The sequence below is a fragment of the Dromaius novaehollandiae genome, chromosome 7 (assembly GCF_036370855.1).
Source record: "Dromaius novaehollandiae isolate bDroNov1 chromosome 7, bDroNov1.hap1, whole genome shotgun sequence".
In the NCBI taxonomy this organism is placed as follows: Eukaryota; Metazoa; Chordata; class Aves; order Casuariiformes; family Dromaiidae; genus Dromaius; species Dromaius novaehollandiae.
Window position 1 is genome coordinate 11,368,309 of NC_088104.1, and position 22,660 is coordinate 11,390,968.

At 42.1% G+C, this 22,660-nt stretch overlaps 1 protein-coding gene across 2 annotated transcripts; it reads left to right on the forward strand.

The window, feature by feature from the left end:
- The first annotated feature begins 1,018 nt into the window (after window positions 1–1,018).
- On the forward strand, window positions 1,019–21,910 carry PARP14 (poly(ADP-ribose) polymerase family member 14). Of its 2 annotated transcripts, XM_064514662.1 has the most exons (19): window positions 1,019–1,316; window positions 1,537–1,643; window positions 1,736–1,769; window positions 2,730–2,804; window positions 3,578–3,775; window positions 5,050–5,337; window positions 7,211–7,447; window positions 8,287–10,550; window positions 12,270–12,506; window positions 12,771–12,992; window positions 13,976–14,066; window positions 15,114–15,263; window positions 15,877–15,939; window positions 16,963–17,130; window positions 18,003–18,212; window positions 18,312–18,905; window positions 19,335–19,480; window positions 20,735–20,909; window positions 21,138–21,910. In XM_064514662.1, the coding sequence occupies exons 1-19, from the start codon at window positions 1,124–1,126 to the stop codon at window positions 21,425–21,427; spliced, it is 5,742 nt and encodes a 1,913-aa protein (XP_064370732.1). In that variant the 5' UTR covers window positions 1,019–1,123; the 3' UTR covers window positions 21,428–21,910. The 2 variants fall into 2 exon arrangements, with proteins under 2 accessions (XP_064370732.1, XP_064370733.1); XM_064514663.1 differs by lacking the exon at window positions 3,578–3,775.
- The last annotated feature ends 750 nt before the right edge of the window (window positions 21,911–22,660 follow it).

A 22,660-nucleotide genomic window follows, 5' to 3' on the forward strand; every position in this document is an offset into this window, starting at 1 on the left:
ACCTCTGACTGAAAATTCACCTGCTTCCCTTTTATCTGTAGTAAGGTTTTGTAGGCTGAGAGCCAACATAGGATTGATAGAGTCCTCACTGCTGTCACTTCAAGTTTCCAAACCTTCATTCTATAACCATAGCTGCACAGACTGTTACCTTCTAATTGTAGCTGCACAGTTCAAGAATAAATCTATTTTGCGATCAAAGTCAGTTATTTTGCCTGGGGACAGTGAGGGAAGAAAGCACGTACCCAGACTAACTGCTGAGAGCACAGTGCATTAGGAAACAGATTTATCACGCACTGAGAAACAAAGAAATTCCTGTGGATCTACTCAGCTGTGTGACAACACAGCAAATCCACCCACATTTATTTTATTTAATGACATCTGGTTATTAACCAATATTTCCTTAATGAACTTTTGCTGAAGACTGGGGAAAATATTTCCATTTTTTATCTCACTAAGTGTCAAATTTCTCATATGAGGGCAGAGTAGTAAAATACGCAGCAAAAATAGCCAGTTAGAAACCAAAATCATTATAATACAACTACAGCATAGTTTCTTTCAAAGGAAGTTCTGAACTTTCAGCAGAAAGTTTCTCAGCTAGCTTAAATACTGGTCAGAAGGAAAATACTCTTCCTTTGCAGTCTTGCCTATTTTTAGTAGTACTTCTTACACAAAATTATGAAAAACAAGATAATTGTATTTTGCAGCATGATTTGAAAATGGAGTGCAGAAAGACCACAATCTCGCTATTACCCAAATCCCTGTTTGGTGTTATCCAAATCCGTTACAAACTCAGGCGTTGGAAACCCTGTGTGTTAAAAACCAGCTCACGGCGTGGCTCGAAGAGAGTACAACGCCGCACTGGCGATCGCTTCGGGAAAGCGGGGTATACAGTAACACGCCTCCCGCGTGCTTGGTGCGGGCGGTGGCAGGCTGTGTCGCACCTTCGGCACCAAACGCGGGCAGCTGCGGCCCCCGGCGGGGCGAAGGGCAGCAGCCTCGCGCCCTCCGCGGCGGGGCGGAGCCCGGCGCTGGCGTCTTCCTCTCGCCGGGGAAATGAAAGCGAAAGCGGCGGCCAGGCTGGGCCCTGGTGGGGAGCCAAGGGCTGGGGTGGAGCGGAGCGGCCATGGCCGGGCAACAACCAGGTGCCTTCCCGCTGCTGGTGCGCGGCGACTGGGGCGCCGCCGAGCCGCCGGGCGCCCTGCGGAAGAAGCTGCTCTGCTACTTCCAGAGCCAGAAGCGCTCGGGCGGCGGCGAGTGCGAGCTGCGAGCGGCGCCGGCGCCCGGGCACCTCCTCGTCTGCTTCGCTCGCCGCGACGGTGAGCGGCGGCCGGGGGGGGGGGGGGGCGCGCGAGCGGCCGTTGCCCGCGGCCGGGGGGGGGGGGGGCGCGCGAGCGGCCGTTGCCCGCGGCTGGGGGGGGCGGGGGGCGCGCGAGCGGCCGTTGCCGGCGGCGGGGGGGGACGCGAGCGGCCGTTGCCGGCGGCGGGCCGGGCCGGGGGGCACGTCCGCGCCTCACCCAGTGCCTGCGGTGTTCGCAGTGAGGCAGCGGGTGCTCGACCGGGAGACCCATGAGCTCGACTGGGGGCCGAGAGGAAAGCTGGTGCTGCTCGTCACGGAGGTGCCCGCGGGCGGGGATCCCGCGCAGGTGAGGCGGGCGGTGGCGGCGGGGTGGGGGTGGGGGGTGGCGGGGGTCCGAGGGAGACGCGCCTGACGTCTCTCCCGTCCTTGCGCTTGCAGGAGGCCGGAGCGGCGAGCGCGGCCCGGGGCACAGGTAGGGCTCGCGTGACTCGCGCCGCGGCCGTTACCCGCGCGCTGGGGGGCCTGCGGGGGAGGGGGGCTCTTCTGCCCGGCCGGGGCTCCGCCACAGTGGAGCTTCGCCGCCGTGGAACTTCCCGGAGGGCGGTCCCAGACGCAGGAGGGACGTCGGAAATCAGAGCTGCAGCCTTGTCTCCTCAAGGGCTTGTGTGGGCTGGCTGTGGGCTTTTTTTTTTTCTTTTTTTTCCCCCCCTCTCCTCCCTTCAACACTTCTAATTTTTAAACCACAAAACTTAAACTCTAAGAAATCCATAAAAATGGACCGAGCTAACTTTTCCTGTGGTTTTTTGCTACAGTTTTAGCTGGGGTGGAATGGTGGCCTCCCCGTGGTCTAGGCTTCCAGAACCGTTTGCAGCACGCTTACCTCTTTGTGTGCAGTTTGTACCTGTGCTAATGAGGGCAGTGCACAAAGGAAGACTGAGGGTGCAGACCAGTCTGACAGCTGTTACCATTTGTCTTGCCTTTTCTGATTTAGCAGTGCTCCTCAATATTTTTAAAAATAGCAGGTAGAAGTCTCACTCTGCGTTGGGATTACATAGTGATAGGTGCTTTTTCAGAGTGGCCTGCTTTTTACAGCTGCTTCCCTCCAGATAAGGGATCTCTTAGATATCTCTTGTTCAACAGCACTATTTTGTATGAGGAAAGTGCTCTAACACATTGGAAGATTTGCTAGCTCTGGCTCATACAGCATGAGTGAGTATGTGCTGGTTTGCTTTTTAACACAGTGCCTGATGCTTCCTGAGCTTAAATTTCTGGAACAACATTCAACATGTGGCTTGAAATAAAGAGATATGGATGTCTGTGATTCTGGCAGTATCAATTAAATTCAAGTTATGTTAGTTCTGGATCTAAAAACTGTGACCTTTTGCTTCTTGAGGTACCCAGTAACTGAGATAGTGTTGTCATCTGTCTGTAGTTTATGAGCACCAGGTGTCTTCTCCCACCTGCAAGAATAAGGAGGCTTCAGTGTGCACTGAGCAGGAGAAAATGGGTAAGTGTACCACTCTTCAAATAAATACACATGTATTCGTGCTTTGTTGGTTTTCATTGACCTTTATGCTGCAGCAGTGTTATGGACACCTGAATGGCTTGTGGTGTTTGTCTAGTATAATGTAGAAATCATTACTTGAGGCAAAAAAACACTTGTTTTTCTATGTATGAGTCCCTCTAGGATGAAACTTCCTGTTTGACTATCTCAGAAAGGTCAGCTCTTAGGAAGAGCAGGTAGTGGGTTGCTGAACCTAGACTGTCTCTACCCAGACCTTCCCAGGCTGTCACCAGCCCCAGCTGTGAGGCAGTGTGTAAGGGCTCTCATCCCGCCGAGGTGATCTGGTGTAGAGTGTCATTAGTTATCTGTAGCCTGGGTACACCTAAGCTCCTATGGCAGCCCTCATCTGTGGACCCATAGTGGCTCATAGCAGTGGTGGAAAATGTAAATGGAGAGAGGGTACAGGGAGAAGCATGATGGTTCCCCTCATTGTGGGTGTTTGAAGGAGCTTTCATAGACATTGCTTTTGCTGCCCCTACCTGGGGATACATAGAAGCCCTTATTCCTCACCTGTTGATTTTTTCCACTAGTGATATGATCAGCTTGACTGGAATTTAAAGGATACTGTGAAACAAAACTGAATAGTTATAGTTGTCCTTTCTTTTCTTTGATCTTATATTTGTGCAGAGAACTTGGTGTGAAAGCTTGAAAGATAATAAGCTTGTTTTGTCTCCTAATTTTTGCCTAAGGCATCAGAGCGTAATCTTTGATTTCAGAATCATTTGGGAACTTGACAGCAGAAACAGCAATCTCTGGGGAATCTGTCATAGTAGTAACCACAGCCTCTGGGGAGGAAATAGAAGATGAGATTGTGGAAATGTATTTTGAAAATAAAAAGAAGTCTGGTGGGGGGCCCATCAAGTCTTACATGAGAAAGGATCAGCAAATAGTCATCACCTTTCAGGATGAGGAAGGTATGATCTTATTTTATGGATTTTGTATTACTAAAGCACGCTTTTAAAAAAGACCTTTGCTGGTGGTGGATCTTTTGTGGTCTTTGCTGCTGTGGAAATGGCATATTCCCAGAGAGGGTGCAAAAGGAGCAGATGTAACTATTTATTCAATGCAGACGTGGGTTTCTGCCAGTGCTTTTACTAACCCACAAAGAAAGAGGTGGTTCTCTAGACCTATCCTGGAAGCTTGATCAGGGCTCACACAGAATAATGCAGGAGAACTGGTGGCAGGAGCCCTGCAGAATAAGAAAGCTTTATCCTAGTTTAGGAGGTAGGGTCCAGTATAGAACAGTATTAGCTGCAGATAGTGGGTAGATACTATCCTACTGTATTTTCTTTCATATTAATCCCAGCTGCCAGGGTTTTGGAGACTGAGAGGAAAAGAGACAGTAAATGTCATGTAAAATATAAGGGGTAAATGCTGTTTTAAAGAAAATGCTATTTTGAGTTTACCTTGACTTTTTGTGAGGCTCCAAGTGGCTTTAGTAAGGCTTTCGGTATGGATACAATCATGAGTAATAGGAAAGCGGTGGAGGAGTAAATTCAGGTACCTGAACCAGAAAAGGGATTAGCAGATACTCGCATAAGGAGCGGACAGCTTCTGTGTGCACATACATCAGGAAACCCATTTTGGCATAAGCCAAGAGCCAGCAGGACCCCTTTTAGAAAAACATATTTATCCATACCTGTCATAAAATCAGTGGCAGGTTTAGAGAGCACTGTCTCACCTTGTTGGAGAAAATAAGTTTGAAATAGCCTCAATTTATGTGTTGTTTTCCTCTGCCAAAATACTGTTCACTACTTGTTAGTGTGTGAAGGACCTATGCAATATGAAGAAACTGCCTGGTTATACAGGAGAAAGTCATATCTGTTAAATGCACAGGATAAGCAGGCTGGAAAACCTTTTCTTTATTTGCTATTTATTAGGTGTTGCTAATCTGGAGAACAGCTTCTTGCAGTTGAAGACTATTTGACAGTAGAAAGGAGGTTGCATTTACCTCAAAGTAGCTCCTTTTTCTTTAGGGATACTGAGACATCTAAATTGTAGAGTAACATCTATCCTGATCCTAACTCTTAATGTCACTCTGCCTTATTTATTTTCTCATATGACAGAAGAAACAGATGTTTGGTCAGATTTTGAAGCAGAGTGTAGCATATTATATTTAGCCATTATCTGCTCTGGGTGGGGAGGATGGAAAACAGCATCTTTCTTGTTTGTTTTTCTATGAAACTAGATGCCCAAGGAGTTTTGCAAAGGAAACATCACTCGGTGAAGAAAATCGGGCTGTTGGTGAAACCTTGGCAAGTGGAGACTATCCGGGAGCTGTGCCAAATGGAGAACTCTCAAGAATCTGTGCCTTCTGCCTTAGTTGTGCTTGAAAATGTGCAAGAGACAATAGGAGATTACATGTTAATTATTCTGGTAGAGAACATCAGTGGCTTATCAGAGGAAGACAATGACTTCAGTGTGGAAATGATACCTGAAAAAAATGCTGCTGTAATTACTTTTACTGGAAGTACTGGTAAGAAGGAGTCTGAGTTGCAGATCTTTCATTAGCTAATTGTAAGAAGCTGTGTGTGGGAGTGAGACAAGGCTGGAAATAAAGAGCAATGTTTGCTGTTGTTAGCTTTCAAGGCTAATCTGATCTCGCATCATTTAAAATGAAAAATGACTCCACAAAATCAATGAGATACCTTCACAAATATAAGGTATAAAAGCCAGCGTAAGTGAGAAGAGAGTTGGCTCTGGTTAGGGTGGTGAACAAAATGGGTAGGGCTAAAACTGATCTATAGCTTTGTACAAGCAAGAAAAGGATGTGGTGAGTCTTATAGATAGATAATGAAGGATATCCTTGCCAAAGGGTGTTATGCATAACAAGCTTGCATGGATTTGAGGGAAGACTGAACAAATACTTAGAACAGAGCCTTTTAAGGTTGTTAAATGCACCATGTTAGGCTTAGGGAATCTCCTATACTAAAAAATAGTTGGAGGTTTGAAGAGGGTTAGGGAAATAGCATCTTTTTACTGCCATTCTCTAGATCCCTGCTACGGCCCCAGCTGGAGGCAGGATACTGGACTAGATGGACCCTGGGCTGCTGAGGCAAGTCCAACTGCTCTTATGCACAGAGTGATAGCTGTCAGTTATGTGAAGTGTTGAATTAACAACATCAGCTTTGCCTGAGGCTGTGATACTAACCAGCAAAGTGACAGTGTCCACTGTGTTTTTAGTAGTGTGTTTGGCACTGTATATTCCTTTTCATCCTCGTTAGTGACTTATGATAAAGGCCTCTTCCAGGTGACAGACAGTGTTGGCTACTTCACAGCAGTGAGAAATGGGGGGACTTCCTGGTTCCAGATGAGAATTATGGTTGACTTTTATTAACAAATTCCATCCGAAGACATGGGCAACAGTAAGTGGTATGAGTAAAACCAGGTTCAGGAGTGATGTAAGCAAATGCCATAGCTGCTGTTGTGGAGAGGGTAGCACTTCATTACCAGGAAAAGTGAATTAAGCTGACAGCAGTAAACTAATTGCAGGATTCTGCAACTGCTTCTTGAGCACCTTTAGGGACAAGGTGATTTTACATGTACTAGATTTGGCAAAAAGAGAAAAGTGTCTCTTCTGTGGGGAAAACAATGAGTCTCTTTAGAAGTTAAATTTGATGAAAACAAGTTATGTGCCACTCTAAATGAATTTAATTAGGAATAGTTGTATTAGTGGTAACATACAGGAATGAAGCTGCTCAGAAACTTTAAAATAGTGAAAGAGTTGATCAGTGGTATAACTAAAGCTCTATCAAACAAGTCTATAATCTTTGAGAAAGCAGAGTCTACATCTCTTCAGAAGTCAGAAATGACTTGCCTCATACCTGGTCCAGTCCCAGATTTCTGGTTTAGCCTTGAGGAAATAAGTAGATCCTTCAAAAGGTTCACTATGCATTTACGAGACAGACCTAAAAGTGACTTAACTGTCTTGTACCATCGTGATAATGGAAACAAAAAGTAGCCAAAACCAGAATGTACTTATAATGCAACTGAAAGAATCTGAATTTAAACAGATGACTCTAGTCTGATTAATTGTGTATAAGCCCATAGTCCCAAATGAGCCTGATACTATTTTGTCTTGGGATTAAAGAGACTGAGTGCTACTTAGTTGGGAAACTAGTGACAAATTATGGCTATAGTAATTGCTTAACAGTTGTGATCAACTATTTGGTTAATATTAGACCACAGAAACTGAATAGGTGGAAAGAACTAGCTTTGTGGGCACCACCAGGTTAACAGATGCTTCATAATTCAGTGCTTTGGTCAGTGCATACAGTGATTGTCTGCTGACATCCTAGTAGAAAAGTGAGCTACTTGTTTGATACTGTTTTTCTCCCTTCTCTTTCTAGCAACGGGGGAATTTGTTAAAAAATTTAATGAAAACCACAGAGCAAAACAGCAAGGTATTACTGCACGGTGCCTTGAGGTGACAAAAAGTGTTAGGGCTGAAAATATACCACCTAACACATCCAGTGACTATATAACCATCTACTTTGAAAACAAGAAGAATGGAAGTGCACAAGTGGTGGATGTTCAGCAGTTGCCTGATGAAGATGCAGCTATCATTACATTCACTGATCATAAAGGTAATGCAGAAAATGAAGCCCTTATTTCTTCAAGATCCTTTGACTTAAAAATGAAAAAACCTTTCCCCCCCCCCCCCCCCCCCCCCAAAGAAATAGCTACTTTGCCCTCAGAAAGCAGCAGGTCAGGTGCTTTGTCAGCAGGTCGTCGCTAACTGGAGTGCAAGCTAAAGTTTTGGACCAGCTGGGCAGGCTGCATATGATTTTTCTTTCTTTTTAGGCACAGTTTATTAGTTCATCCTAGCCTTGCTCCTTACAGACTTCAGGTTACAGTTTGAGTTCAGCAGAGGTGAGCAGAGCCCCACATAGTGCAGGAGGCCATTTATTTTAGCAGCCGCCCTGAGGCAGTATGTGCTGCCTGGCTTATCTGAGAGCCATTTCTTGGATGACTCATTGGTCAGACAGCAGGTGCTGCAGCATGTCCTGCTAGTGCCAGAAAAATGAGCCTCTGTGGAAGATGGAGGACAAGGGGGGAAGTTGGAGGAGGTGCGATTTGGTGCTGATGATTAGTAGCCCAGACATACTACTGAGCTGGGCACTCCAAGTGCAGCGTAACAGAGGTGGGGGCAGAGACAATGCCGTCCTGTATTCCCTCCTGAAGGTGGACAGAGTCAGTACTTAACTGCCTCTTCCTAATTTATTTTATTAGGCATTTAAAAGCAGTGACTCTTTAATAATTTGGAAATTGTTTTTATTTGGGAAGAAGGGGGAAAACTGCTGTAAAACCGTACTTTAAATTATTTACCATGTTTTTTAAAAAATAACTTAAAAAGAGCTAAAGATCATTGGGTTTAAGTGCTATGATTGATTGTTTGTCTGTATTTTTTTTGTGTGTGTTTTAGATGTGATCAGTATCTTGGCAAAGCAGCATTCACTCAACAGCATACCAATCTCTGTCTATCCTTACTGTATCTCGCTGGGAACAGCTCTCTATGGAAAGGAAGGGCCGCAAATAAAGAAGCCAGATCCAATTACAGTCCCTCTGGATCCCTATATCTGGCAGTTCTTGCAGAGAAATAATAGGCTAATCGAGGCAATCAATTGTGATATGGCAAAGTGTAATTGTGAGCTAACATGGCCTGAACCCAGCTGTGCAGACCCAAAAGTTACTTTGCATCTTGCAGCTGCTTTGTCCAAGCAGAAGAGATTAATGGCTCAATTGATCAAGACATGGAAGGAAAGTGTTTCCACAGCATTTTCATGTAGCGTATCAAAGTTCAAAACAGCTAAATATCAAGTAAGCGCACAGGTGTGGGAAGCTGTTAGGAACAGCATTATCGAAGATGAAGTTTTGATAATCCCGTATCTTTCCAAGGAGTTACTTGTTCTAGTAGGTGACAAAGAGGATCTGAAGAATGTTGAACAAGAGCTAAAGTTGCTGATAGAAAATGCCATCAGAAAAATTGAAAGAGAAAAGCAAAAAACTGAAGAAATGGTGGTAGTGTGTCCAGGGGAATATGCAATTTTACAGAGTACTGGACTTGAAGAAAAAATTCGTAAGGAATGCCCAACTCTGCAGATGACTTATGATCGTTTGCAAAAGATAATTAGCCTAAGTGGAGTGTCTGAGGAAGTTTATAAAGTCAAAGGAGAAATCCTAGATAATATGCACAAAATGGCAAAAAAATTAGTTAATGTTCAGCCTTGTATTTTCCAGTTTTTAGAACATGTCGATAATGAAACCCTGTCACAGAGCCTGTTTATGTCAAGACAAATTAGTGCCTTCTATAAGCTTGAAACAGAAGCTATCATATTGAAAGGGAGCACTCCTGAAATGCTCCTGAAAGCAGAAGAAGAAATAAAGAAGGAACTGAACTACAGAAGCATTGATCTGGAGGATGAGTCAGTCCTCCAGAAGGGAGAATGGAGGTTGCTCACCACACAGAATTGTGCTAATGCAGCTGTAACAGTCACCCAGGTAGGGAGTCAGGTCATCGTTGCTGGTTGTTCTGAAGCAGTCGAAAAAGCTTATGAGGAACTCTATGACTTCATAGATCAAAACACTCAAGTGCAAAAGGTCATCAGAGGAAAGCCCATGGCAGTCATAATGTTCTTTGAGAAAGAGAAGGCCAATGTATGGGCTGAATTACAAAGTAAAGGTGTGAAAGTCGACTTTGCTGAACAAAGGAAGCGTCGAGTTATTTCCTTGAGTGGGCCAAGAAGAGAAGTGGTGAAGGGAGTTGCCTTAGTAGAACAAATTCTGTCTGGGTTGCATTATAAGCGTGTGATAATTAGTGAGCCAGGAGCCAAGTCATATCTCAAAGAACGAGAACACTTTTATGCTGCCACTGTGAAACAAGATTTTAACTGCTTAGTCAGGCTGGAAGAGCAACCAGAAGAACAGCTGGAAGAGCAGCCAGAAGAGCAGCATGAACATGGTAGTGAAGGCAAGCCCTATAGGCAGGTAACCATAGATGGGGTTGTCATAGCGGTTTATAAGGCTGACTTGTGCACTCATCATGTTGATGTTGTTGTAAATGCATCAAATGAAGACTTAAAACACATAGGTGGCCTTGCTGGGGCACTTCTACAAGCGGCTGGTCCAGAACTACAGACAGAATGTGATGTGCTGACAAAGCATGGGAGTTTGCCATCTGGATGTGCTGTTATCACAGGTGCTGGGAAACTCCCCTGCAAACATGTGATTCATGCTGTTGGGCCCAGGTGGAGGAAAGATGAAGCAGAAAAGTGTGTGCACTTGCTAAGACGGACAGTAAAGAAATGTCTACAACTGGCCGAAACATACAATCATCGCTCCATAGCTCTCCCTTCTATAAGCGCTGGGATTTTTGGCTTCCCACTGCAGCTGTGTACATATTCAATTGTATCATCCATCAAGGAAACCTTGGAGGAATCCATAGGGGACAGTAGCTTGAAGGAGGTTCATCTTGTGGATATTGCAGACAAAAATGTTCAAGCTTTCAGCGAGGCACTGAAAGAAGTGTTTTCAGATAATTTACTTCCCCACAGTTCAGTATGTCAGACTGGTACAGATTATCAGCCTAGGGAAAAACAAAGTTATCAAAATAGCAACAGCCCCATGATGGTAACAACAGAGGAAGGCCTTGACATTATACTGAAAAAAGGAAGCATTGAAGATGCTACAGTAAGTGTTTTAAATTATCAGCTGTTTGTCTAGTTTGAAGTAAAGCTCATTTTAAAGTATGGACAGTGTAAAAAAGGAACTTAGATCATCATCTGTAATTAGCAATGTAACATGTTTGATATGTTATTGGAATTGGCAGTTGTGGTTGATGATTGCTGTTAAAATAACTTATTATATGGTAGATACACGTAGTTGATCACACAACACAGTGCTACATGGCTAACATAGAGACACATGGATCCCTGTGGTGCATGGTACACCAGTTTTGCAGAAGTAACTGATTTTCGACAGAAGTGGTTCTGGGCCCTAGCTTGCTGGGCATGAATGACTCGCATGTGGTTCTGACCCTCCTGAAAGTCTTGATTGCAGGAGTGTGGTTAAAGAGGTGGTATGTGTGCAGAAGCAAAAGAGGGTACTCGGTGCTGGTTCACATGAGTGCCCTTGCATGTGAAAGTGGTTATGCTGCTTCCAGATCTGCAGGGGGCCTAGGGCAGCACAGCCACGCATGTCCACTTACGTGCTTGTGCTGCTGAGCCCTCTGCCCAGAGCCAGAGTGGGCTTTACGTGCATTTGAAGGACACTGATCTGCCCACCAGGTGAGCTCGCTCTCTGATGAGCAGGGGGCCCCTTTAGACTTGTCTCAGCTATTGAAGTGAATGCTTGTTCCCTCACAGATGGGTTTTGGTGCTCTCAAACTTCAAGGCATTGACTTTGATGTATCAGTTGACCTCTTCTAATTCTTCTGAATGATCCTATGCAAATCGGGTTCGTCCTTTTCCCCCAGTGCTTTACTGGGGAAAGATTATTCCTCATGATATTGGTGAACATTGGAATGCAATGCAGAGTTGCTGTCGTGTATCCTGTCAGGCACCAACCTCACCAATTTCCAGCTACCTTCAGCATTAAATTCCTGTTAGCTGGCCTGAAAGTTACTTAACTGGGATCACTGCTACTGGAAGCAACTCCTCTCAGAAGCCTTTTCAGTGGCCAGCTGATCCTTTCAGGAGCAGTTGCCTCCCACAGATTGTACATACAGAGTTCCTCCAATTGGCCAGAGCAGAACAAATACGTTAAAAAATATGATGTGGAGAGTTGTTTCCTCAAGAGCTGAAGACTGATACAATATTCCTAGCCCTTTATATTTCTCTGCCTTCTAAATTACTGCTTTTCTCACTTCTGTTTCCCCTTACCTCTTCCTCTAGTCCTGTTCCTCTACAGCTTCTGTTTTTGGGGGGGTGGGTGGATGGTTGTTGGTTGTCTTGACCAATCGCATATAGAAGGTCCTGCTTACCCCAGTTTGCTCTGCAGTCTTAACAGAGGCAAGAATCAAGCAGGAGTTCTGCCCTGTATTACCTCTGTCTTGCTGGGAGGTGGGAAATTTGGATACAGAACTTGGTCTGCCAGCTTCTCTTAGAGGATAAATTTGTATAAGTGTTTTTCAAAGGGAGGTAGACTAAGTAGACCAGGAATGCAGAATTTTAACCTTCTCCTGTCGGAACGAAATGAATTTCACTTTTAATGCAGGTGTTCTACTTCAGTGGGCAGGCTGATGGTATCGGAACTGAACATAGTTTTTTGTTCCAAAGCTTTGTTACATTCCAGGTTGCTGTCCCCAAAATTCATGTTGTAAGTGAGCAGACAGGTTGCATTTTGATTGCTTTTAAGCTTAAATATTGCATTGACTGGAGGCTTTTTTTCTGTTCCCCCCCACCCCTTCAGACAGATGTTGTTGTCAACAGTGTTGCCAAAGATCTACAGCTTGATAAAGGGCCACTCTCCAAAGCCTTGCTAAGCAAGGCAGGGCCAATGCTCCAGACAGCCTTAAAGGAAGAAGGCTTAGAAAACACACCTGATGAAGGATCTGTGTTCAAGACAAAAGGATACAATCTACGTTGCCATTATGTGCTTCATGCTATTATACCTGGATGGTCACAGGGACGGCCATCTACAGAAAAGGTAAAAGGGGTTTTATTTGCCTAAATTCTAATTTGGCTGCACTTTGCAGTGGATTTAATGCAACTTTTCCTTTGAAATGAGGGATAACCTCATAGGAGATGAGTTTGGGCTGTTCTTTCATGTGTGGCTTATCCCATGCTGACTAATACATGCTTTGTGATGTATGTAATTATCATATTTTAATACCAAAAGATAGCTAAAAGTGCTGAATTTCACATACTGACTGGCAAAAGATGACTTCTGAGTAATAACTGTGCTTTTCAGATCCTTGGAAACATCATCACAGAATGCCTGCAGATTGCTGAGGAGCTGTCTTTAAAGTCGATCACTTTTCCAGCAATTGGGACAGGGAATTTAGGATTTCCAAAGTCTCTTGTTGCCAAATTACTGTTTGACAAAGTGTTTGTATTCAGTAGTAAAAAGAAAGTAAATTCTCTTGAAGAAGTTCACTTTTTGTTGCATCCAAAAGACACATCTAATGTGCAGGTGAGTTTTTTCCTATTATGTGCTATTTTATTTGGGTCCATCAAATGATACTAAGCTATCTGATGACCTCAAAAGAATCCACAGTGTGCTAATTCTCATACTAAAGAAAAGAGCAGTTTGCGGACAGTCTTGTCTGTAGTGAAAGTCTCCTCTGGTTCTGCCTCTCATAATTGCCTGCCTTTTTTGGGCAGCTCTCTTGCCTTCCTGTCCTGTTTTATTCCCTGGGAATGATACAAATGAAAGTATAATTACTCTTTTATTTCATGAGCTTGTGTGACTAACACATAATCCTTGCCTACAGACAAATTTGCTGCAACTCCTGCATAGCTGTCTTCATTCTTGGAAAAAGGAGTGCTTTGACAGATTTAGCTAATGTCTCTTAGGAAGAATAATTATGCTTGGATTGTTGTGCTGGTAAACAAACTTCTCCAGTAGAAAACATGCCATGGTTCTGCATCCCACTTTCTTCAGTATCACATTAGCTTGGGTTTTCTATATCCACACTCAAATTACTCATTTCACAGTGGAATCTCTCAAAAGAGAGCAGTCACACTGTGAAATAATACCCAGATAAATGTTTCAACATCTGACGTGTTCTGCTGTTTTGTGCAATAGCTAATACTTTTTGAAGGGCCAAACTTGACTGCTGTTGTGACAAAGCCTGAGCGACTGTGCAGAGTTGCAGATAATGAATGCAGACTTGAGTTAGTGTGAATTAGCCCCTCAAAGTAAAGGTGCTCTCAGTCCATGCATCGCTCTGGAATGGTAATTAGGGCTTTGACTTATTTTCCAATTTTATCCATTGCTAATGTAGAGCAACCTTGTTCTCTGAGAACAGCAGTGTTTCAAGACTTCCCATCAGCACTGTGGCAGATGGTTAAGTCATTTGCATTATGCTTCTTGAAAAGTTAAAGTTAAAAAGCATTTAAAAACTACTGAGTAAAGACTCTTCTGCAGGGGTTCACTGTAGCTTCTTTTTCTAGGTATTTTCAGATGAACTCCAGCACAGACTTGGGAATACTATAGGTGATAAAGTGCATGAGACTGCTCCAAATGAGGCTAGCCAAAGCACATGTAAGCTTGTTTTCAAAAAATATTCTTTTTATTTATTTTTATATATTATTTTTTACATATATGAATACTCCAGGGAATGCATTCAGTATAGGTGTGTAGATATGCATTTGGTGAGCATGTCATGCCCAAAGTCCAAGTAAGAACTGTTAATGCTGGAGTCGAAGCAGCTGCCATAAAGACAGAAAATAGTAGTTTCAGGATGAGTGTCTGTAATGTTTGAAATGCTGTTGCAGGCACGTAGGAAAAAATGTACCTGGGATTCGTTATCTGGTTAAAGCCCTTCCACAATAAAGAAAGTAGAAGCTATAGTGTGGTGAGGGCACAAGTGGTGTTTTGGGGCTTTGAGGTTGTAGTGTGTGGTGGTGGTATCATCACTGTAACGCTTGATCAGATCATGAGCGGGTCAGTTTCTTCTTCTCATCTTCTGAGAATGCATAGGAGTATCTGCTTGTATATGTCTTAAAGGGGCCTCTTTGGAATACCCTCAAAACTTTTTGCCTATTTATATCATTACTAAAACCAAAACTGAAATCTCTGGTGTTATCCAGCCTAAAAGAACTGCAGAGTGCAGAAAACAGTTATATGGTGGAAAAAAAATTTTTTTACAAATAACGTGTAGGTAAGAAGTTCCTGTCATGTAGTAGAGAACCTGTCTAAAAGCTACTGAGAGACGGGGGGGGGGGGGGGGGGGGAAGAGCAAGGGAGTGAGACTTGGCAGGTTTGCTCCTCTCCTACCTCCAAGTTTAGCACAGGCTTATAGAATAAGATATTGTACAGAAGCGTCTCTATAACAGGTGTGCAGCAAAACATGGTTTCCCTGCCATCTCATTGTAGAGAGCAATGATGGGAACAGGTGAAGGCTGATCAGAGACTCCTGTGAAAAGAAATGGTTTTCAGATAACATGGAAGGCAGCCCTCTTCACAGGGGTGGCACTGGCTGAGCCTGGGGCCAAACCATTGCCTTTGTAGACAGTATACTGTGAACAGGTCCTTCAGCCTAATGAAGTTCTGCACTCTGTTAATCCTGTGTGTGTTTCTTTCCTGCAGTGTTCTTTGGTCCTGTTTCAACCCCAGCACAGGGTGTGCATGAAATGATGATTGGCTCCATTGTGTTCCAGGTGGCAATGGGAGATATTACCAATGAAAAGACAGATGTCATTGTAAACATAACAAACAAAACCTTTAACCTCAAAAAAGGTATTTCAGTTGGTATTATAGATGAAAATGGCATGTGTGGTTGGAAAGGCTGGATAAGGAGAGATCACTTTCAGTGTTCTAAAACCTTTTGTTTTATAGTGTGGCTTCTATTTTATTTATCAGGGTATAAAAGCCCAATTAGGAAACATCTGAGATTGTCTCTTGCTCTCTTTCCCAGTGTAAGAAAATCCTACAAAAAAAATTGAAGACAAATCTTTCTGCAGTGTGTTCTCAAATCTCCAACTTCTCAGTCTATGTTACAGGATGGCATGTTTAAGACTCCTGTGGGAAAGCAAAACTAATAATTTCGTATCTTTTTGTTGTTGTTGTTTTAATAGAATCTTTTTATAGAGCATCCCTTTCAAGCTAAAGGAAAAGACAAACCTCAGTGAGGTTTTGACCTCAGTGAAACTTGTCAGGTACTTTAGACGTCAATTTGAGTTGAAAAATGTAAGACAAACTCTTAGGCAATAATATTTTTCAATTACAACCTGTACTGCTGTCAGAAATGAGAGATTTTTGGGTGATATGTCGTACCATGTTGCCCCTTAGATGGGGCTTTAATGGAATTAACAGTAGAAACAGTGGATTCACGTGTCTCTTTCTACTTAAGGTGTTTCTAAAGCAATTCTGGAAGGTGCTGGACAAGCAGTTGAAGATGAATGTACTCAACTAGGTATGGTACAACATATCCGACCTTCTTTCTAAAGGTGTTCATATTTGGTAAGGGATCTGTTGGAATATTTACTAAGTGCCTACTGTACATCCAGCTCTACTATGCACTGTGTTATATCAGCTAATTCTCTAATTGGTTAATGTGATATTTGTAAAACATCTTGTGGGGGAAGGAAAAGAAAAATCTTCAAGAAGAGACAGCATCTAAGCAAATGTAAAGAATTTAATCTATTCACTATTGCATCCTGTTATTCCAATAAAACTTTTGATGATAAAAATGAATCAAGTCTATCTTGAACAGAACTGTGAGCAGAGAATGGCATTGGCAGAGATGTTGATAGAGTAGCATACCTTATTTAGAAGCAACTCTCTACTTGGAGCTTGTTTTCTCATTCCTGAGAGAAAATACTTATTAATATGTCTTCTTGGCCTAACCAGCAACACACTACCACATTCTTTGCATGACTAAGAGGAAAACTAGTGAAGCTGGGTTCCTGCCTCAGAAGAAGCATTTATTTGTAGACCAAATTCAGTTAATGACCAGTGAATGTGATGAATGGGGATTAAGAATGGAAAAGTACATGGCTCAAAAGCCCACAAAATAATGGGAAGATGGAAAGAGGCTAGCGTGGAGGTCTGCTCAGAAGACTAACCAAAGGAAAAAAATTATGTGGAAGAGGTTTGAGAGGCTGACCTGAATTGTGCAGACCAAGAGGACAATTTAGGCTAGGCAGCATGAGGGTAGATGGCATGTTCATTTGTGTGAAGGCTGACTGCAACATTGGTCTGCATAAGTTCTCTAAGCCTGCAGAGTAAACTTAGGAGTGAAGGCAAATAAATTACAAACACAAAAGGAATCCCTGGGCCTAGAAGAAGTGAAAATGGAAAGAGGGATGCATGTGGAAGCAGCCTTACAGCTTGTCCTGGGACATAGTTGTCGCTACTTTCTTATCTCCTAACAAGGATTAGCACAAGTTTACATTGTGGATAACTGATTGTTTACTTCCTCCTGTGTATCTTGCAGCCTTGCAGCCTCACAGTGACTATATAACCACTCAAGCAGGACACCTGCCATGCAAGAAAATAATTCATTTTGTTGCCCAGGATGATATCAAGGTACCAGTCTCCAAAGTGCTTCAGGAGTGTGAATTACAGCAGTATGCCTCTGTCATCTTCCCAGCAATTGGAACAGGTTTGTGTCTATTTCTGAACAGGTCTCACTGCATATGATTCTGCTGAAATCAGGGCTCAAGCAAACAGTTTGATTTATCTGGAAAAGTTATTCTTTGGTGAAAAGATATGTAGAAACTGTAGTCTTTTTTTAAAAGTCAGAATCTTAGGAAGACTTAAACAGCTTCACTCCTTGCAGTCAGCTAGTATGTAAGGAGTAAAAGAAGTACTTTCTTTTTTTTCTGAACCTTTTTTTTTTTTCCAATATTGGGAATCCACAGGTATGTCTGTACTTCCTAGAGAACCATAAATACTTGTCTCTGCAGCTTGATATGCACAGGCAGCTCATTAGAGAATATCCAGGGAGCTGCTTCTCCGTTGCTAAAATCAGTAAACAATGCAACTCTTTCTAGTGGGAGCACAGGTAAAGTTGATATGGATGGAATGTGAACCTGTCAAAAAAGGCCAGACTGTATGTTTTTGGTCACTTGTTATTTTCACTTAGTTCAGTAAAAATCCCTAGCTAAATAATGCAGAATGTGTGCAGGGATCTCTTGTATGAATAAAACTAAACCTGTTTTTGGAGCAAAGAGTTGGCTACTGGGCCACTGAGTGCAAGTCCTCTGGCCTATTAGACAACCAACGCATGTTTTCTATTTCATAACTTAATCAAGTGCCACGATAACAGAAGTAAACTTTTTCTTCCCTGCTGTAAAGCTAGTCTTGGGCCTTCTTTCTCTGCTAGTTGGAAACCTTTTCTAAATTGCCAGCCTAAAGTTATTTGTGACTGGTTCATGATTCAAATGGTTATGGCTATGATCATAGCTGTTCTTTTAATGATGTTTTAACCCATTGTAATAGTTGTTAACTCTTTAAAAATGCAAAATGTTTCAGGTGAGGCAGGCCGCGATCCAGCTGCAGCAGCTGATGAAATGATGGATGCAGTAACTGACTTTGCAAGAAATAACTCTGTTCGGTCTGTGAAAACAGTTAAAGTTGTCATCTTTCAGCCACATCTGCTAAGTGTGTTCCATGCAAGCATGCGAAAAAGAGAAAGTTCTGGTAATACAACTCCATCCAAATCATTTTTTTCCAGGCTAGTATGTAAGTAGATGTCACTCCTAAATATGGGTTATAGATCAATCTGTTTAATATTAACCATTATCAGTTGATAATAACTGTAGCATTTGTATTTCAATATAGCATTCTGGAGCTCTGAGAAAAGTATCCTAAAGAAAAAAAGCAAACCAGTTGTGGAAAGGAAAATTGAGATGGCTGTTGTTCAGATTTGCGGTGAAAACCGGAAAAAGGTGGAAGAAGCTGAAACCTGGATGAAAAATGCAGTTTTAAAGGAACAGTTTCAGAAAACAATCACAGATGAGTCTATCCTGAGTTTTGGTGAAAGGGAGAATGAAGAACTGCATGACCTACAGAAGAAACTAAATATTGCTCTTCGTTTCAAAAGCACCTCTATTCGAATTTCGGGTGTTAACAAAGATGTCTGGTTTGTTTATGCAAGAATTCAAGACATGATTCACAGGGTTAAAGCTGCTAAAGAAGAAGAAATCAAGGCAGAACTCTTCAAAAATGTAGTTGAGTGGAAATACTTTGAAAATGATTCTTATGTGCCCTTTGACAGTCTGACAAATATGCATTTAGAAAATGCTTTCTTAGGAAAGCAGAAATATACTTCAGTCACCATTAATAAGAAGAACTACAGAGTGAATATGGGAGCCAGATGTGCTGTAGATGATCAAGGAAGAAGTACACCCATCACGCGTACTGACAAATCTGAAGGTAGGTTAAAGCATCTTGACAGGTAGATGCTGCCATGAAAACCAGGTTGCATCTAGCCTAGAATAAGTAAGGAATGGTGCAAATATGCCAAATATTGTTAGGAGCTTTGTGCAGGTTTGTTTCTGGAGAATGCACAAAGGAACTACAGTGAGAAACAAAGATGAAAGCATTCTGAAGTTATTTGAAACTGTTAGAAAAGTAGACAATGCATTGTGAGGTTTTTAACAGGCTTACCAGCAATAATTGGATCTTGTATTTGTAGTAATTGTCATTCTAGATCCTGGGCCACTTCATTTATGTTCTTGAGATGTACCCTCTTCTATCTGCCTCTGATCCTTTACAATATAAGGAGCTACCTCCTTCTTACACTGGGGAACGTCCTGTATGTACAGTATTGGTAAATATGATTGTACATGGTTTCCCTTGCAGATCAAGAGTCAATAGTGCTTCCTGCAACGTGGGATGATATGCAAACAGAGCGAGTCAAAATAGTGGAGCTAAAACCAGCAACGAAAGAATACGAAGATGTGCAGGCAAGGTTTCTGAAGACCTGTTCGTCGCTCAAAATTGAAAAGGTAAAAACATCATAAGTGCTTTGATAATGACTAATGAAGAATGACTAAGTCAGCTGAGATTTTTGAAGTTGGATGAGTCCTTATGGAAAAAGAAGTAAATAGACATAGTGTTGATCTGCATTCCTACTCAATTTTTATTTATATATGGATTTCTTTTTAATAAATGTCTGAAGATGCACAAAAGCTTTAATATTTCCCCCTGTGTATTACCATCTGTGAGGCTAACACCTTTCCAACCTGTAGTAAAATCCCTCCCTTCTTAAGAATCTGCTTCTGGGACCAAGTTTTATGAAGCTGAGGAAGTGCTGAGTAGGGCAATTTTAACAGAATTGCCTGTATGCACTCTTTCTATTGTATCTACTATGAATTCTCCTTTTCTGCTTATTCAAAAATTGAAAATCAGTAACCAGAGGGGATTTTTGTATCCAGAAATGAATGAAAAACAAATTGCCAGTGAAGGCCATTACTATTTCTTATGTTTACATAAATGTTTTTAATAAAATTTCTTGTTTCTGTGCTACTGATTCTACCAGTGGCGGGAGCATATGCCAGACTGCTTGCTAGCATATTAATCCCCAAAGGGATTAATACCCTGAGTGGAGCTGGCTTGAAAATATGGAGCTGGTTCTGAGGTTATCTAGGCACCCAGTAAAACTTTGAGTGTTCAGCTGGTTTCAAGCAGTAGCTACTTCTGAAGTGACAGACTACATACCTGTGTCTCATCTGCAATAGGCATGAACTACCCAACAGTCAAGTCAAACATGAGAGTTTATGTAGGATGTTCACCAAAAGACTAAGGCCTAAGTGAAGCAGATTGTAATGCTGTCACTAATCTTAATCAATGTTAATTTAACATTGCAGTTAAGGTATTTAGAGCAAGCCTTAAGCAGTTGCTTCTTCATCACCCAGTGAGTATAACTGTTTCATTAGATCATTTTTGCTATAGTAGAGCATAGCATACTCTCCCCTAAGGCATGTGTTCTTCAGAGGGAAGCCTTTTGGGTATGCTCCAGAAACCTGTAAAACCATCTTATATTGTTTTTCATGGAGTCTTCCTGTCAGATTTGGGCAGGGTTTTGCCATCTGTCATGCAGAAGTACTGAGCAATCTGATTAACTTACTGTTTAATCTTGTATACAGTCATTGTAGCTAGGAAGAGAAACTGGGGAGTATTTTTTTTTTTTTTTTAAGCTTGCTGTCATTAAAAACATTAGTACTATCAACAGTGTGTGTCCTACTTTCAAACTTTTGTAGATTGAAAGGATACAGAACCCATTTCTCTTGAAGGCCTACCAAATAAAAAAGCTTGAAATGGATAAGAAAAATGGCAACAGAAATAATGAGAGGCTTCTGTTTCATGGAACAAGTAGTGACTCATTAACCTTAATTAACAACAAGGGATTTAACCGGAGCTATGCTGGAATGAATGGTAATGTGAATTTCAAAGCACCTTGTTTCCTTGAATATGACTCGGAGCAATTTGCCACGCTATCTGTGTATTTCTACCTTGTATGCAAAATGATTTGTTTTGCTAAATCTAGCTATTGCAAACAAAAGCAAAATTGCCAGTTTGAGAGTCTGTGAATCCCTTGACAGATAAATGGTGGTTGCTTATGAAAGACTCAGATATCTGCTTTGTTTTGTTTTCTGACCACAGCTGCACAGTTTGGAAATGGAACTTACTTCGCTGTTAACGCCAGCTATTCTGCCAATGACACCTACTCTAAGCCAGATGTGAATGGGAAGAAGTACATGTACCTTGCTCGAGTCCTCGTTGGAGAATATTCTTTGGGGAAAAAAGGAGCAATTACTCCAGCAGCAAAAAATGCTAGTGACTCTATAGATTTGTTTGATAGCTCAACTGATAACATGAACCAACCATCCATGTTTATCATCTTTAATGATATTCAAGCTTACCCAGAATACCTTATCACTTTCACTAGATAAGCAGTCTTCACTGCAGCTAGGATTGCATATCTTTTAGTCTTGGTTTTATAAAATAATCCTTCTTATAACAAAAAGTTTGCAGTGAAAGCAATAACAATTACTCTTATCACTTTGATTTCTTAAAGCTTGTTTACATTTAAGCAATCCAGAGGCAGTTTTTGATAGCACTGAAAAAGACTGCTTCATTATTTTCAGCTACACTGAGGGGAAACACTTAACACTTGTGAGTGCAGTTTTCTACTGAGAATTGCTCTTAGATTACTTATCAGATACATATCAGAACCCTGGAACTTAGCTGTTCTTTGCAGTGTACGGCCATCCTAGTCGCAATAAAAAGCGGGTAGTACTGGTGGGGGTTAAGTGTCTTTTCTCAGCTACAGTTCAATATGCTGCGGTGTTAATAGCGTCTTGCTCTCTGTAGCATCATTTATGATGCAAACTGCCAATTACAGTGTTAAATAAAGCTGAACGAACTGCAGTCGAGACACAGCCTTTCTCCTTATTAGACCCTTACCTACCACTGGATTTTGAAAAGTCACTTACACGAAGCTTGGAACTTCAAATCTTGATTCTGGGTTTGTGTCTAGTAGGAGGCTCTATAAATCCGCCAGAATCTTTCGCCATTGGTTTGTTTGCTTGTATGTACTTACGTACAGCCTGAGAGAGGCAGAAAAGTAAATGTTGAGAAGGTGTTTCTGATGTTGTCATGTGCCAGCTGTAGTGTTGTTCCTGTGCCCTTAAGGAGAAGGGTGTATGGCGGAGAAGGGTGTATGGCGGAGAAGGGTGTATGGCGGAGAAGGGTGTATGGCGGAGAAGGCCCAGAGGGTTGTTTAAGAAGAGCCTTTTGGGTGGGGCTTGAATGAACAGGCAACTCGAAGCGGGGTAGTCCATAATCAAGCCAAAGTTCAGAGTTCATGTTTGCAGAGAAGGCAAAGCAACATAATCACCTGCATAACATGTTGATGAGAGTACACAAATATGCCTCCTGCAGCATTGTGTATCATAGGATCTCCCACTGAAAAAGCAGGGTTTTGCAGCACCTCCAACTTTTCAGAACCCTTGGCTCCACTGTGAATTTATCAGTTTTGTACTGTTATTTGGTTGGGTGCTTAGGAGGAAATCATCAAAGTAAATATTTGGTTTAGATAGATTTAGTTAGGTTGCTCGTATTAAAGTTTTGCACTAAGACAGTTTGATACATCCCTTGCAGCCACTCTAAAAAAATGTCAGCAG

Excerpts from the sequence above, each read along its gene's own strand:
- PARP14 (XM_064514662.1), top strand. The coding sequence starts at position 1,124 with ATGGCCGGGCAACAACCAGGTGCCTTCCCGCTGCTGGTGCGCGGCGAC. Across the intron at positions 7,448-8,286 it reads TACATTCACTGATCATAAAG|ATGTGATCAGTATCTTGGCA; the intron begins GTAATGCAGAAA and ends TGTGTGTTTTAG. Across the intron at positions 10,551-12,269 it reads GAAGCATTGAAGATGCTACA|ACAGATGTTGTTGTCAACAG; the intron begins GTAAGTGTTTTA and ends CCACCCCTTCAG.